Here is a 15,948-nt window from a genome sequence, read left to right as displayed (position 1 = left end):
ATCACCAAACATACCTTTACCTCTCCTCCTCCCGCCACTCTCTGCTTTCCACAGGGATCACTCCCTCCATGATTCCCTTGTCTATTCATCCATCTCCACCAATATGAGGGCTCATATCCCTGCAAGTAAAAGAAATGTTACACCTGCCCATTTACCTCTTCCCTTAAGTCCATTCAGGGCCCCAAACAGTCCTTCCAGGTGAGGCAACACTTTACTTGCAAATCTGTTGGAGTTGTCCATTGTATCTAGTGCTTCTGAATGCAGACTCCTCTACATTGGTGAAACACGACATAAATTGGGGGACTGCTTTGTTGAGTATCTGTGCCATCCACCAAAAGCAGAATTTCCCAGTGGCCAACCATTTTAATTCCTATCCCCATTCGCATTCTAACATGTTGGCTTATGGCTTGTTTTCAGTCAAGATAGCTTCCAACCTGATGGAATCGATTGATTTTTTTTTTGTTTATCCTTCTCCTTCCCTCTTCTTCTATTCTCCACTCTGACCTCTTACCTCTTTTCACCTTCCCATCACCTCCCCTGGTGCCTGCCCTTCTCTTTCTCCCATAGTCCACTCTCCTCTCCTATAAAGTTACTTCTTCTCTACCCCTTTACCTTTCCCGCCCATCTGGCTTCACCTATCACCTTCTAGTTAGTCTTCCTTTTCCTCGGCCCACCTTTTTGTTCTGGTGTTTTTTCTCCTTCCTTTCCAGTCCTACTGAAGGGTCTTGGCCCAAAATGTTGACTGTTTATTCCTTTCCATAGATGACCTGCTGAGTTCCTCCAGCATTTTGTATGTGTTGTTCTGGATTTCTAGCATCTGCAGTATCTATTCTGTTTATAAACACAAAAGCAGACTTTTTGAGCAAGAGTCCAATGGGGATCAATAATGTAACATTTTTAGTTTGGTGTTTGTGTTTAGGAACGAAAAATATACCCCATCTCATGTAATTGGATTTTTTTTTTTTTGCTCCTAAAGAGTACTATGTAGGCATGGAATCAGTCTGAGACATTAGATCTAACTGCCTGTCTCCTCAACCTTCTACATAAGTCTAGTGAAGCTCAAGATCATTGTCTTATCTCCTGACTTTGAGCTTCAACATCAAGTTCAGTATTTTTGGATTAATAATAATTCCAAAATTCTGATTTCAAATGTCTAATATCCATCTGCCAATTCTAAATATTATTCTGTATTTGCAGCTCTTCGAGCTTTTGTTTCCTCTTAACATCTTACTTCATCTGCACTGCCCCATCTATTTGTCACTTCTGTCCCTTGCACCATCGCAGTCCTGCCCTTGACCCTTTTTATGGCATTCTAAAACTTTCTTTATTTCTAATTATGGTGAACACTTGATGATGTCCAATGTTTAATACTCTTTTCACAAATGTTTCCTGATCTGAATATTTGAAGCATTTTGTTTTTTTTAAGTTTCTGCCAACTTGTTAAAATATCCTTTTACACCTTTAAATTATATTTTTAAAAGTTTGTCCTTGATTCTTAACTATTAGAATTTGCTTTTAACTATTAGAATCTGGTAGTTTATGGTTCCATAATTTTTGTATTTTTCTTATAAGTGTTATAAGTGGTGTTGGGGAAATTGACCTGGAGAGGAAACAGAAAGAGTTCCATTCTAAGCCTTCTGAATGTCCTGAAAAAACAGATGGACCTTATCTGGACTGCCCTTATCTGTTGTTGGATGTACGAGACCGAGACGCCTATGAACAATGTCATATTATTGGAGGTAATGCATAAAGATGTTAGTACAGTTGTCATTTGCTGATTATATGGGTGAAACTTTAATCATTATTTTCAGGTCAATAAAGATCATTGTAGTTAATGCATAAAAACAGTGATACGTTAGCCTGTTGTAGTAGGTAAAGTGTGAAGTATAAATCCCTGTTCTCATTAAACAAGTGAGTTTCCCTCCATCCCACTTATGGAATCTGCTTTTTTTTTTCATCCGTTCCTTTTTTTTGGTCAGAGTAACATGGTCATAGTCAAAGAGTGCTAAGCACAGAAATAGGCCCTTTGGCCCTTCATGCCAATCTTATTCTGCCTAGTACCACTGATCTGCACCTGGACCATAGCCCTCCCATTCATGTACTAATGTACTTACTGCTTTAGAATTTTCTCACAACTCCCTATAGCATGAAATAAAGACCGGGACTCAAGCTTGTACTTCCAATACAGAGCTTTGTCTACCTGCAGTATATTTCAGGAATTAGAGTTTGAAGATTTTGCTTTACATTTTGGTTGCATCCTGTAGACTTGATTTAAAATAGTGTGTCTTGCCAGCATTTTCACCTAAATTCCCAACACGTAAAGCATCTAATTTACAGAGCCTTGAGAAGGTATTCATCCCCCACAACTATTTTCACATTCTACTATTTTATTTTCTAAATTTATGTTCAAGTAGGATTTTTTGAACTAATCTACAAAATGTGTGCATCATGACAAATCAAAAGAAAAATTCCAGAACTATTTATTAAAGCTTAAAAACAAAAACTGTGAGGCTGAAAAAAATATTCCTCCCTTTTGTAACTACTGTGCTAAATTTCCTCAGGTGCAATATTGTATATTAGCTTACCAATTCACTCAATTTGTTGATGTAGAAAATTGGAGGGTCTGTTTTCAATTAATTCATAAGAATAAATACCCCTCTCTCTGTAAGGTCGAACAGTATGGTATATTTTCAACAGACCAAGCCAGAATGACGACAAAAGAGCTTTCAAGACAAATCAAGGAAATGGTAATAGAGAAGTACAAATCTGGGGAAGGGAACAAGACCATCTCAAAGGCACTGAACATGCCTCAGAATTCAGTGCAGTCCATCATGGAAAAAAATATGAATCCACAGCTGCACTGCCTACTTCAAGCCGCCACTCTAAACTTAGTCGCAGGAGAAGAATGGCACTTATAAGAGAAGCTATTGTGACACCAACGGTCACTCTGAGCTGCAGAAGTCAGTGGCTGCAACTGGAGATGAAATTCATGACTCCAAAATCTCTTAAGACCTTGCACAAAAAAGTGTTCATAGAAGGGTGACAATGAAAAATCTTTGGCTAAAATAAAACATACCTTGCCCCATAAAGTCTTTGCAAAGCATCACTTAGAAGATGCTATAAAGATGTAGAAGAAGGTCTCGTGGTCGGATGAGACTAAAGTGCAATTTTTTGGCCTCAACACTAAGCGGTACTTGTAGTGTAAATATAGTACTGTGATCAGCCAGGTAACACCATCCTTACTGTAAAGTATGGTGGAGGTCACTTCGTGCAATGGGGATGCTTTGTAGCAGCAGGGACTGGAAATCTGGTCAGGATTGATGGGAAGATGAATGCTGCTAAATACAGAGAGCTCCTGGATATAAACCCACTAGCTGCTGTCAGAAAGCTAAAACTGGGGTGGAAGTTCATCTTTTAGCAGGACAATGACCCAAAGTACACCGCTAAATCAGCGTTGGAGTAGCTTCAAATGAAGAAAATCGATGTCCTTGCGTGGTGCAAAGTCCTGACCTTAACCCAATCGAATATCTCTGACAGGACCTCAGGATTGCTGTCCACAGTTGCTCCCCAACTAACCTGGCATAGCTTGAGCAATTTTGCAAGGAGGAATGAGCAAATCTTGCTCCATCACATTGTGCAAAAAATAGAGACTTATGTAAAAATGAACCACTGGAGGTGGTTCAACTAAATACTGAACAAAGGGAGCAAATACTTCAGAGCTGTTGATATTTCAACTTTTGAGTTTTTAGTGTTTTATGTTTTACAATTTTCCCTGTGTTTTGGACTGTACTGTGAAAAAAGAAGCATGCGGTTCGCAAATTAAAATTCTCAGTTAAATTCATCAAAATCCCTGGTTGTAATATATTTATGTGAACAAAGGGTTGGGGCTGAATACTTTTACAAGGCACTGTAATTTCATAGCTTTTTTTTTACAAACTCCAGAAGTAGCTGACCTGAAGATTTTTGACTCTAACAATTGGGAGAATATGAAATATCACCATGCTAGGATTCAGTTCTTTGGTACCTGGAGCTTATAGTGAATACTGCGCCACTTCCACGACTAAATTTTTCATGATGTCAATCAACATTGTTAAATAATCTTGAAATTTGTTTTTCATTTGAATTGTGTTTTAACCAGTTGAGAAAATGATGCACAGATGTGACATAACATTTTGTCGTATTATGTTACAATCCAAAGGGTTTGCTACAAGTTGCTGCTACGAAGTAGGATAGTTATTGCTTAGCTCATATAAACTGTTTTTTCCCTTTCGTGCAGCCTACAGTTATCCTATAGCAATGTTATCTCGAACTATGAATCCTTATACAAAGGAGGTTCTGGAATATGTATCCTTTTTAAAATTGTTGGCCTCTTTGCAAAATCAGACTTCCAGTTTTATTATCACTTTGTTTTTGAACATCTAATTTAATTGATTTATAAATTGTTTGATTGCTGTTCTTCTACGTTTAGGGCTTGGTCTTCAACTAATTTAGTAATTTCTCGCAGTTTTAGCTAGCAGGATCCTAAAAGAGACACATTTGCAAATTATTAGTTGATAATTGATTAGTTAATTGGCAGCAGCCAGCAATAAGTTGGGATCAAGTAGAGTGGCCATTGTTCAAACGCTCAGTGTTACAGCGGTGAGCTGAGGCTTTGGCTCAAGAGGCTTCAGTATGCAGAGGCTAAGATGAGGTTTCGGTTAAGTTATCTTCCTTTATTATTGCATAGGTAGAGCAATGGGAACCCAGAGCTCGTCTTGAATGATGTGGGAAGTCGGGGCAGTTTCCACTGTCCCTGATGACGATGCCTGTGAGAAGTGCACCCAGCTGCAGCACCTTATTGTATTAGAGGACTGGAGCTTGAGTGGATGACCTACAGTCATTTGGGAGACTGAGAGGTTGGTAGACATGACTTGCCGGAAGGCAGTCACACCAAGATGCAGGAGGCAGGTGATTGTCAGGAGTGGGAAAGGGAATTGGCAGTCATTGCAGAGTACCCATGTGCACTAACAAGTATACCAATTTGGATACTTTGGGGGGCAGGGGAGAAATGACCTACCTGGGGAAAGCCATAGTGGCCAGGCCTGTGACACTGAGTGTGGCTCTGACTTGGAGGGAAAGTGGGGAGAAGAGGAGACCAATGGTGATTGGGGATTCAGTGGTTAGGGGAATATTATGGACTCCTGGACAGTATGTTTTGTCACAGGTGTCAAGGTCTGATATCTTGGATCAAAGCCAATACCATTCTTAAGAATGCCGACAGCATTCTTTAAAGAGTGAGCAGTCAGAAGTCATGGCACACATTGTTTTTCTGAGCTATGTCTTTGATACCAATGAGGCCCTGAAGAGTGGAGGTGTAAAGTTTGGCAGGAAGCCAGAAGGCAGAGTCTCAAGAGTAGTAGTCTCTGTATTGTTGCATATTCCATGTGTCATTGAGGGTAAAAATTGGAAGACATGACTGAAGAGTTGGTGCAGGAGGTGGAGTTTCAGATTTGTGGATCATCTGGGTTTTCACCTTTGGAAGGTATGACCTGTACAAAAGGGACGGCTTATACCTGAGCTCAAAAGAGTGCAATGTCTTTTGGTAGGTTTGCTAGAGCTATTGGGTTGGGTTGAAACCAGACTGGCAGAGGAATGGGAACCTGAGTGTTAGATCAGATGATGGGGCATTTAGTGTAGAGGCAATGTGCAGAGAGACTGCTAGGCAGTGGATAGTCAGTTGGATGAGTTGAAATGTTTAATGCGAGAAGTATAGACATAGAAAACCTACAACACAATACAGGCCTTTTGGCCCACACAATGCTGTGCCGAAGATGTACTTACTTTAGAGATTAACTAGGGTTACCCATAGCCCTCTGTTTTTCTAAGCTCTGTGTATCTATCCAGGAGCCTCTTAAAAGACCCTATTGTATCTGCCTCTACCATAGTCGCTGTCAGCCCATTCCACACACTCACCTCTCTTTGCGTTTTTAAAAAAACAGTAACAGCTTACCCCTGACATCCTCTATGTACCTACTTCCAAGCACCTTAAAACATGTGTTTAGCCATTTCAGCCCTGGAAAACGCCCCTGACTATCCACATGATCAATGCCTCTCATCATTTTCTATACCTCTATCAGGTTACCTCTCATTGTCCGTTACTCCAAGAAGAAAAGGCCAAGTTCACTCAACCTATTCTCGTAAGGCATGCTCCCCAATCCAGGCAACATCCTTGTAAATCTCCTCTGCAACCTTTCTATAGTTTCCACATCCTTCTTGTAGTGAGGTGACCAGAACTGAGCACAGTACTCCAAGTGGGATCTGACCAGGATTCTATACAGCTGTAGCATTACCTCTTGGCTCTTGAACTCAATCCCACGGTTGATGAAGGCCAATGCACTGTATGCCTTCTTAACCACAGAGTCAACCTGTGCTGCAGCTTTGAGTGTCCTATGGACATGGACCCCTAGATCCCTCTGATCCTCCACACTGCCAAGAGTCTTACCATTAATACTATATTCTGCCATCGTATTTGACCTATCAAAATGAACAGCCTCACATTTATCTGGGCTGAACTCCATCTGCCACTTCTCAGCCCAGTTTTGCATCCTATTGATGTAACACTGTAACTTCTAACGGCCCTCTACACTATTCACAACACCTCCAACCTTTGTGTCATCAGCAAATTTACTAACCTATCCCTCCACTTCCTCATCCAGGTCATTTATAGAAATCACGAAGAGAAGGGGTCCCAGAACAGATCCCTGAGGCACACCACTGTTCACCAACCTCCATGCAGAATATGACCTGTCTACAACCACTCTTTGCCTTCTGTGGGCAAGTCAATTCTGAACACACAAAGCAATGTCCCCTTGGATCCCATACCTCCTTACTTTCTCAATAAGCCTTGCATGGGGTACCTTATCAAATGCCTTGTTGAAATCCATATACACTACATCTACTGCTCTACCTTCATCAATGTGTTTAGCCACATCCTCAAAAAGTTCAATCAGGCTCGTAAGGCACAACCTGCCTTTGACAAAGCCATGCTGACTATTCCTAGTCATATTATGCCTCTCCAAATGTTCATAAATCTGCCTGTCAGGATCTACTCCGTCAACTTACCAACCATTGAAGTAAGACTCACTGGTCTATAATTTCCTGGGCTATCTCTACTCTGTTTCTTGAAAAGGGGAACAAAATCTGCAAACCTCCAATCCTCCAGAACCTCTCCTGTCCCCATTGATGATGCAAAGATCATCGCCAGAGGCTCAGCAATTTCCTCCCTTTCCTCCCACAGTAGCCTGGAGTATATCTCGTCCGGTCCCGGTGACTTATCCAACTTGATGTTTTCCAAAAGCTCTACTACTTCCTCTTTCTTAATGTCTATATGCTCAAGCATTTCAATCCGCTGTAAGTCATCCCTAAGGTAAGGTCCTTTTCTGTAGTGAATACTAAGGCAAAGTATTCGTTAAGTACCTCTGCTATCTCCTCCAGTTCCGTACACTCTTTTCCACTGTCACACTTGATTGGTCCTATTCTCTCATGTCTTATCCTCTTGCTCTTCACATACTTGTAGAATGCCTTGGGGTTTTCCTTAATCCTGCTCACCAAGGCCTTCTCATGGCCCTTTCTGGCTCTCCTAATTTCATTCTTAAGCTGTTTCCTAAGGTGATGAACTTTGAGCATGGATCAGTAGATGGAATTATTAAGTTGTGGCCATTCCAGAAACGGCTGTTGTAAGGGCAAGATTGGCTGCTTGATGCTTTGTGATTTCTATATTTCAAAAGGGATAGGGAGTAAGGTTGACTTTGAGGTGGGGGGGAGGTGTTGACATTGCTAATCAGGGATAGTATCACAGCTGCAGAAAGGGAGGATATTGTAAAGTGTTAGTCTACTGAGTCAGTGTGGGTGGAAGTCAGAAACAGGAAGGGAGTAATTACTCTCTTCAGAGTATTCAATAGTCTTCCCAATAGCAACAGGAACACTAGGGATCAGATAAGTAGGCATATTTTGAAAAGGTGCAAAAATAACTGAGTTGTTGCCAGGGGTGACCCTCAATTTCCCTAATATTGATTGAGACTCCCTTTGTGCAAAAGGTTTAAATGGCATAGAATTTGTTTGGTGTGTCCAAGAAGGATTCCTGGCATGGTATGTGGAAAGGCCATTCTAGAACCAGTTCTAGTTAACGAACCTAGTCAGGCAACATCTCTTGATGGGAAAGCATTTCAGAGACACCCTGACCTATAGCATTGGGCAAGGATAGGTGCAGGTGGTATGGAAGACACGCAGTCCTTTTTTATTGTCATTTAGTAATGCATGCATTAAGGAATGATACATTATTTCCTCCGGTGTGATATCACAAAACACAGGACAAACCAAGATTGAAAAAACTGACCAAACCACATAATTATAACATATAGTTACAAACAGTGTAACAATACCATAAATTGATGAAGAAGTCCGTGAGCACAGTAAAGTTCAAAGTTTCTCAAATGTCCCACATCTCACACAGACGGGAGAAGGAAGAAAAACTCTCCCTGCCATGCTGACCACAATCCGACTCCGAGTCATCCGAAAACTTCGAGCTCTGATCAGCTGTCTGACGTCGAGTACTGAGTGCCATCTCTGTCCGAACGATTCGACCTCCTTCTTGGTCGCCAAAAGCAGGCAAGGCCGGGGATTTTGAGGCCTACCCTCCGAAAGATTCACAACCACACAGTAACGACAGCAGCGAACGGGTGTTTCAGAAATTTCTCCAGATGTTCCTCTGTGCTTTCACATCCATTCTCCATCAAATCAGAATTGTCCACGGCCCCTATTTAACAGACACGATATCATTTAGACAAGGGAAGAAGCATACTTAAGGTTTAGAAAACAAAACTTGGACAGATCTCTTGAGTTATGGTAGTGAGTTAAGGAGCTTAAGAAGGGGCTTAGAGCTAGAAAAGACATAAGGCCTTGGTAAGTATGGTTTTAAAAAATAAAACCAAGGTGTGTTACAGTAAGTGAAGAACAAGAGGATGACTAGAGTGAAGGTAAAACTGCTCGGGGATAAAGGGGAGTTAGAAGAGGCAGGGGAGGTTCTTAATGAATGCTTTGCCTCATTGTTCACCAGTAAAAGGATCCTTGATGTGAGGTCAGCATAGAGCAGGCTAATGTCCTGGGACATGTCATGGTTAAGAAAAGTGATGTATTGGAGCTTTTGGAAAAACATTAGGATAGGTAAGTAAGACATTTGATAATCCTTCCCATGGAAGTTATGGGACATGGGATCCATGGAAACGTAACTGCATGAATTTGGAATTAGCTAACGCACTGAAGGAGAGGATGGTAATATATGGTGTGTATTCTGCCTGGAAGTCAGTGATTAGCAGTGTTATGCAGGGATTTGTTTGGGGACCCTGATCTTCGTGCTTTTTATATAAGTGAGTTGGATAAGGAAGTGGAAGGTTGGGTTATTAATTTGCAAATGATTCAAAGATTGGTGTTGTTGGGGCTAGTGTAGAAGTTTGTTGTAGATTATGATGAGGCATAAGTAGGACCCAGAGTTGGACTGAGAAGTAGCGGATGGAGTTTAATCTGGAATAATGCAAAGTGAGACACTTTGGAAGGTCAAATGACAGCAGAGTACAAGGATAATGACAGGATTCTTGTCAGTGTGAAGGAACAGGGGGAACAAGGACCTTGAGGTCCAAGTCCATGGTGTTTTGTCCTTAATTAGTTGGGGGATGTCAGAGGCAGACTTTTGGTGGTAAGTGACTGGAATGCATTGCCAGGTGTGTCAGTTGATGCTGATACTTTATGGACATTTAAGAGATTCATAGATGGGTGGATGGATGAAAGAAAAATGGAGGGCCATGGTCTATGTAGGAGGGAAAGGTTAGATTGATCGTGGTGTAAGGTAAAGGGTTGGCAGCATCATTGGCTAAAGGTCTTGTATTGCTCTATTTTCTGTATTTTCTTCCTTGATGAAGATTAAGTTGGAAATACTTCAGTGCTGTGTCAAGCCATCTTATTTATGATACAGTACCAATGATTTAATATGAAGGCACCATCTATGGGTAACTGTGTACTGTTGACAAATGACATTTTGTTTGTTATTTCTAAAGATTAAACAACTCGTGATTCAAAATAGCGAGATTAAACACAGCAGATGTCTTTCTCCTCTATCCCCATTTTAAGAAGATGACCATTTACTGCACCTTTTGCACATTATTCATCTCTTGCAGGTATTGAATGAGATTCCAAATCTGTACTCATAAACCCAGGAACAAAGTCTTGCATTTATATTAATTAGAACAAAATTAAGTTTGCCTAAATAGTTTCATTTAAAGTCATTATAGCCAAGCAAAGTTCACTTCATTAAAAGGCACTGAGCTGCCCACCAAGAGAAATGTAAAATGTTCCTTTGTGAAAGGGCAAGGTATATTCTATGTTGTCTAACTTGTTCTTTCTCCTTTCTTTGGCAATCAGTCACCATTAGTATTCTATCTGGACTTTAATTCTGTGCCAGTTCTAACATTTGAGGTATAATGTTCCGTTTCATTATCTAAACCCATCCCATGAATAACAAAAGTATTTAATTCTTGTACCTATTATCTTACCATTTATTTCTTTGGTACTAAATTCTGATCTTGAATCCTGACCTTAGCAAACAGAAGGAATTTTGCAGTGGTCTTTGTCTGTAAGTAAAACCATTCTGAATATTATTAGCAAGATATGAGCAGTTTTGTATTGCAGGCCAACATCACTTTCATATTTATTCTACTTTAAATTGCAAAATGTTGCAATCCTCACCTTGACAAGTGTACTGTAATATATTCTTCACCTCAACAAATTAAGATACGTCAATTCTCTACCAGATGGTTGCAACATTTAGAATTTTTAAAATTCTTTGTGTTTTATCATACAATGCTGTATCATTTTGCTACTGATGTATGTAATTTAATGAAATGTAAATAAGTATTGTCAGTGTTGAGGTAGTTAACAATTTTGGAATTCAAGCAGCAATGTTGGGCTAATGATTCCTGCAGGAGAAGAAATTTTTAGCAGAAATCTTGACAGTATGCCATCTGGTATCATAGAATGCTTGACTAAATCAAATTCAAAAGTCTATGGTTCTTGGGGAGGGGAGGGTGGAGCTAGTGAGATTTGATAGAGCATAATATATGAACAGTACCTTTACTACACATCTTGTTTTCCCCCTTAAGCTTCCACTCTTTCTCCCTGACCACCCTCACATTCACTTTGCAACATAACTAATTCAATCAGTTGTTATGTTTATTTTAATGATGAATCAGTTTCAGAGCCTTAATGACTGCATTTAGAAAAACACACCTGGGAAGATCATTCTACTTTACGACGAAGATGAGCGAATAGCTAGTCAGGCTGCCACAACGTTGTGTGAGAGAGGCTTTGAGAATCTATTTATGCTGTCAGGAGGTAAGTCTGGAATTTCCAGCACCTTTTCTCCCCCATGATGTAATGGAGCTCTTAAATATTAACAAATGCGAGGCATTATTGTATAGATTATGTACATAGGCACCAAAGTTAAATGTCACATATATTGCTGCTTAAAATTCACCCATAAAATACAAGTTATTTAATAAATTATATGCATTGGCTAAGTAAGTAATAGGTAAGCTTCTCATTGCACAGTGACTGAAAGCTCTTCCAATTCCTCTGGGCTTATCCCATCTGCTTGCACTAAATTCTTTCAGTGAAATGTGACCCTATCTGGAGAGAGTTGCAAACCAAAGTGAATGAATAAAGCTTAACTTTGTGAATTTTTCAGTCATTTGCTTTGTAGAATGGTGATAGGTTTTAGCTCATAAATTTATTTATTGGTATACAGCGTGGAATAGACCCCTCCAGACCTGCAAGTCGCACTGCCTAGCAACCTCCAATTTAACCCTAGACTAATCATGGGACAATTTACAATGACTAATTAATCTGCCAACCAGTACATCTTTGGAATATGGGAGGAAAGTGGAGCACCTGGAGGAAACTCGCGAGTTCACAAGGAGAACGTACTAACTCCTTACGGACATCGGCGGGAATTGAACTTGGGTCATTGATACTGTAAAGCATTGTGCTAACCACTACACTATTGTGCAGCCTATCACTCATTAAAACAAGATATGTATGTGCATCTTGTACATTATCAAACTATTAGAGTTAGAAACTATTTCATGTGATGTGAGAAACTGAAAAACAGACCAGAAAGACCAACAATAGTAGTGAGTTGGAGTGCTCAAAGATGTAAATTATAACATTTTTCAAAAAATGTTTCTAGAGTAGGTTACATGGTCAGCACAACATTTTGGGCTGAAGGGCCTGTAATGTGCTGTAGATTTCTATGTTCTAGCATATACTGTGAATAAAGGGGAATTAGTAGATGCACTATTAGTAGATGAGCTTTTCAAAAAACATTTGATAGCTTCTACATCAAAGGTTGTGGAAAATAAAAGCTCATACTGCAGGAAATAATATTGCTGTGGATAGAAGATTAACTGGTGACTGAGTAGTTTTAGAAACATAGAAAACCTACAGCACAGTACAGGCCTTTCTGCCCACAAAGCTGTGCCAAACATGTCCTTACCTTAGAACTACCTAGGCTTACCCATAGCCCTCTATTTTTTTAAGCTCTATGTATCCATCCGGGAGGTTTTTCTCTGTTAGGCAAGATAATAAATGATGTACCACAGGGATTGTCACTGGGGCCTCAAGTTATGACTTGGATGAAGTGACCAGAAGTACGGTTGCTATTTACTGTCTCAGATCTGGTTCCTGAGATAGTTAAGAAAATAAATTACAAAGTAGACAGGGTTAAGTGAAGATCAAAGATCTGAAATGTGGGAAAATATGAAATGCAGTGGATTCCAGTTAATCAGAGTAGCTGCTTATTCGGTGGATTCCAGTTAATCAGGGCAGCTGCTTATGCAGTGGATTCCCGTTAATCAGGGCAGCTGCTTATGCAGTGGATTCCCGTTAATCAGGGCAGCTGCTTATGCAGTGGATTCCAGTTAATCAGAGTAGCTGCTTATTCGGTGGATTCCAGTTAATCAGAGTAGCTGCTTATTCGGTGGATTCCAGTTAATCAGGGCAGCTGCTTATTCGGTGCAACTCTGAAGATTTTAAAAAAACTAAAACTAATCAAGAAAATATTCATTTATTTGGGACACTATAATTGGAGCAGGAGACTGTTGCCGAACAGTTTCTAACGTTAGTTACATGCACTTGCGTGGCCATTAGACAATGAAAGGTTTTTAAATAGCGTCAGTTCCGTGTATTTATGTTCAAAAAGCAGTGATTTTTGAAACTGATAGTTGGAGAGAAATAAGCAGAAAGACAATTCAGAACTGTTTTGCTCACTGCAATTTCAAGTAATCAGGCTAGGAGATGCCAGAAATGGCTAGGAGTGAAAATGAAACTATTTCATTACTTCAGGTTAGGAACTGTGAAGAATTTGGAGGATGCAATCATCGAAAGCTTTGTATGAAAGTAGTCCATTATCTACATAGGTGTCAGTGCTGATTTTGTTCTTTCACAGTCAATCGAAAGAACACAGCAGCGTGTACTGGAGGAATTCCTCTAATAACTATTAGGGACTGATACAGTTTTATAGTACTGTAGTAGTATCAGTAATGTCCTCAACTGTTTTATATTTCATTTAAATGCATAATTTGTTACTCAGTTAAATGGTAGTTTTCTTTTTTAAACCCTTTTAACTATTTCCATGAAACTTTTGCTAATTAGGGTAACCACTTAATTGGGCCAAAATTTACTTGTTCCAATTAGCCAGAATCCACTGTAGTTGAATTTGGCCAAAAAAAACCGACACGTTATCTAAATATTTGAGATCTGAGATGAAAATAAACTTGGCGCTTGATTTGAAAAGCATGGTAGATAGATAGATCAAATAATTAGGAAGAAACTATCGGGATGTTGTTATTGATTTACTTTGTGCATTCTCACTTTTAGTTTAGTCTTAATGTTGATACCTTATTAGGACTGAAAGTCGTTGCCCAGATGTTCCCACAAGGACTAACCACTGGATCCATTCCACCATCGTGTCGACCTCCATTTGTCCCAACACCTCATCAGAGGCGATCAATAGCTCAAGATCCAACACTCCCAGCAGAGGATAAGTTCCGGTTCACTGAAGATGATTTAAACAAGATTCGATATAGCTTGGATGAGATCCTGGTACCAGCCAGTAAGTATAGTAAGTCATAGAAAGTAATGATAAATTAATGAATGTCATGTAGAGTCTTTAGAAGAGGGGGAATTACTTAAGCAAAAGTAGACCTAGGCCTTTTAGAAGTCAAGAACTTTAGAAGTTATGAACAAATGATAAAAGTGCTTCCTTCTGCAAAAACAGGGATTCCCGTTCTGGGGTCCACGGACCATTTGCCCAATAGTAGGGGTCCTTGGCATAAAAAAGGTTGGGAACTTCTTTGCAAAAGGAATATTGATGATTTATCAATTATTAATATTAAATCTGACTTTGATTAATTTTTTCTTAGCCAAAGATATCGTGGGATAGAGCGTCAGTTCAAAGAATGGCTATGATCTTATTCAGTGCATAAAGCATTGTATTAGGTATTATAAGTAATCTAGAGATGATTTAAAGTGTACGGGAGGATATCGTGGGATAGAGCGTCAGTTCAGAGAATGGCTATGATCTTATTCAGTGCATAAAGCATTGTATTAGGTATTATAAGTAATCTAGAGATGATTTAAAGTGTACGGGAGGATATCGTGGGATAGAGCGTCAGTTCAGAGAATGGCTATGATCTTATTCAGTGCATAAAGCATTGTATTAGGTATTATAAGTAATCTAGAGATGATTTAAAGTGTACGGGAGGATCTGCGTAGATTTTGGAGCGCCACTGGTGCCTAAAGTCCACCTCACTGAGACAGGTTAAATAAGGGATGTGAGCATACGTGTTTTTTTGGTATCGGGGGTGGGGGGGGCTATGAAATCCGAAAAATTCTGAATTCTGAAATGCAACTGGCCCCAAGGATTTTGGATAAGGGATTGTGGACCTGTAATTGTTACTCCAGATCCGATGCAGCACAAAAAAACACAAGATAAAAAATGCAATAATTTTTTTTTAAAACACACAGTAACTATAAATACATAAGATATCTTGTATACATTGTATGCCCATAAGGTGACACACGTCATAAGGGTGTCTGTACATAAGGTAACAGGTGACTTGTAACTCTGACAGGAAATGATAAGGTAGTGTTGGTGGAGTGTGATAGTGGGTGCAGGTATTGATCAGCCTTACTGCTTGGGGAAAGTAACTGTTTTTGAGTCTGGGCCTGGCGTGGGTGCCATAACTTGCTCCCTGATGGGAGTTGGACAAGTGGTCTATGAGCAGGGTGGCAGGGGGGTAATCCTTCATGATATTGCTGGTCTTTCTCCAGCGCCTTTCTGTATCTGTGACTTTGATGGCGGGTAGGCTGGTGCCGGCTATGTTGACCACCCGTTGCAGAGCCTTCCTGTCTGCCATAGTGCAGCTTCCATACCATGCAGTGATGTTAGGATGCTCTGTACTGCGCATCTGTCCTGGTGTGCGTGGTCCAGATCTCTTCAACCTCCTCAGAAACCAGAGTTTATTGGGAAGCTTCCTTGATGTGTACAATATGTTCTGGGACCAAAAAAGGTTGTGCAAGTTGTACACTTCCAGGAGTTTGAAACTTCTCGCAATTTCCACTGCCTATGTAAAGAGGGGTGTGAGTGATGTGAGTTCTCCTGAGGTTGATAACCCTCTCCATTGTTTTGTTGATATTGAGGAAGAGTTATTTGCCTGTCACCAGGCCTCAAACTCTTCCAACACCTCTCTGTATTTGTGGGTGATAAGCCTGTCAAGTCGCTGACAAACTTGACAATGTGATTACTCAGGTTTTTAGCCGTTAGATAACATTTCATTCAGTTTTTAATTCAAGAGCTTTCCA

At 40.0% G+C, this 15,948-nt stretch overlaps 1 protein-coding gene across 5 annotated transcripts in view; it reads left to right on the top strand.

Moving 5' to 3' along the window:
• cep41 (centrosomal protein 41) overlaps window positions 1-15,948 on the top strand; it is a 71,928-nt gene that overhangs the window by 48,450 nt on the left and 7,530 nt on the right. For 4 of the 5 annotated variants that reach the window (XM_063073031.1, XM_063073028.1, XM_063073032.1 and 1 more), the window contains 4 exons: window positions 1,573-1,739; window positions 4,277-4,344; window positions 11,307-11,421; window positions 13,991-14,197. In XM_063073031.1, coding sequence (XP_062929101.1) covers window positions 1,573-1,739; window positions 4,277-4,344; window positions 11,307-11,421; window positions 13,991-14,197 — 557 coding nt within the window. Of the gene's footprint in view, window positions 1-1,572; window positions 1,740-4,276; window positions 4,345-11,306; window positions 11,422-13,990; window positions 14,207-15,948 lie in introns of all 5 variants that reach the window. The other variant, XM_063073029.1, reaches the window with a different exon arrangement.

This window comes from Mobula hypostoma, chromosome 20 (assembly GCF_963921235.1).
Source record: "Mobula hypostoma chromosome 20, sMobHyp1.1, whole genome shotgun sequence".
NCBI lineage: Eukaryota > Metazoa > Chordata > Chondrichthyes > Myliobatiformes > Myliobatidae > Mobula > Mobula hypostoma.
The sequence above is the reverse complement of the archived record's forward strand: the minus strand, read 5'-3'. Positions and strand labels throughout refer to the sequence as shown.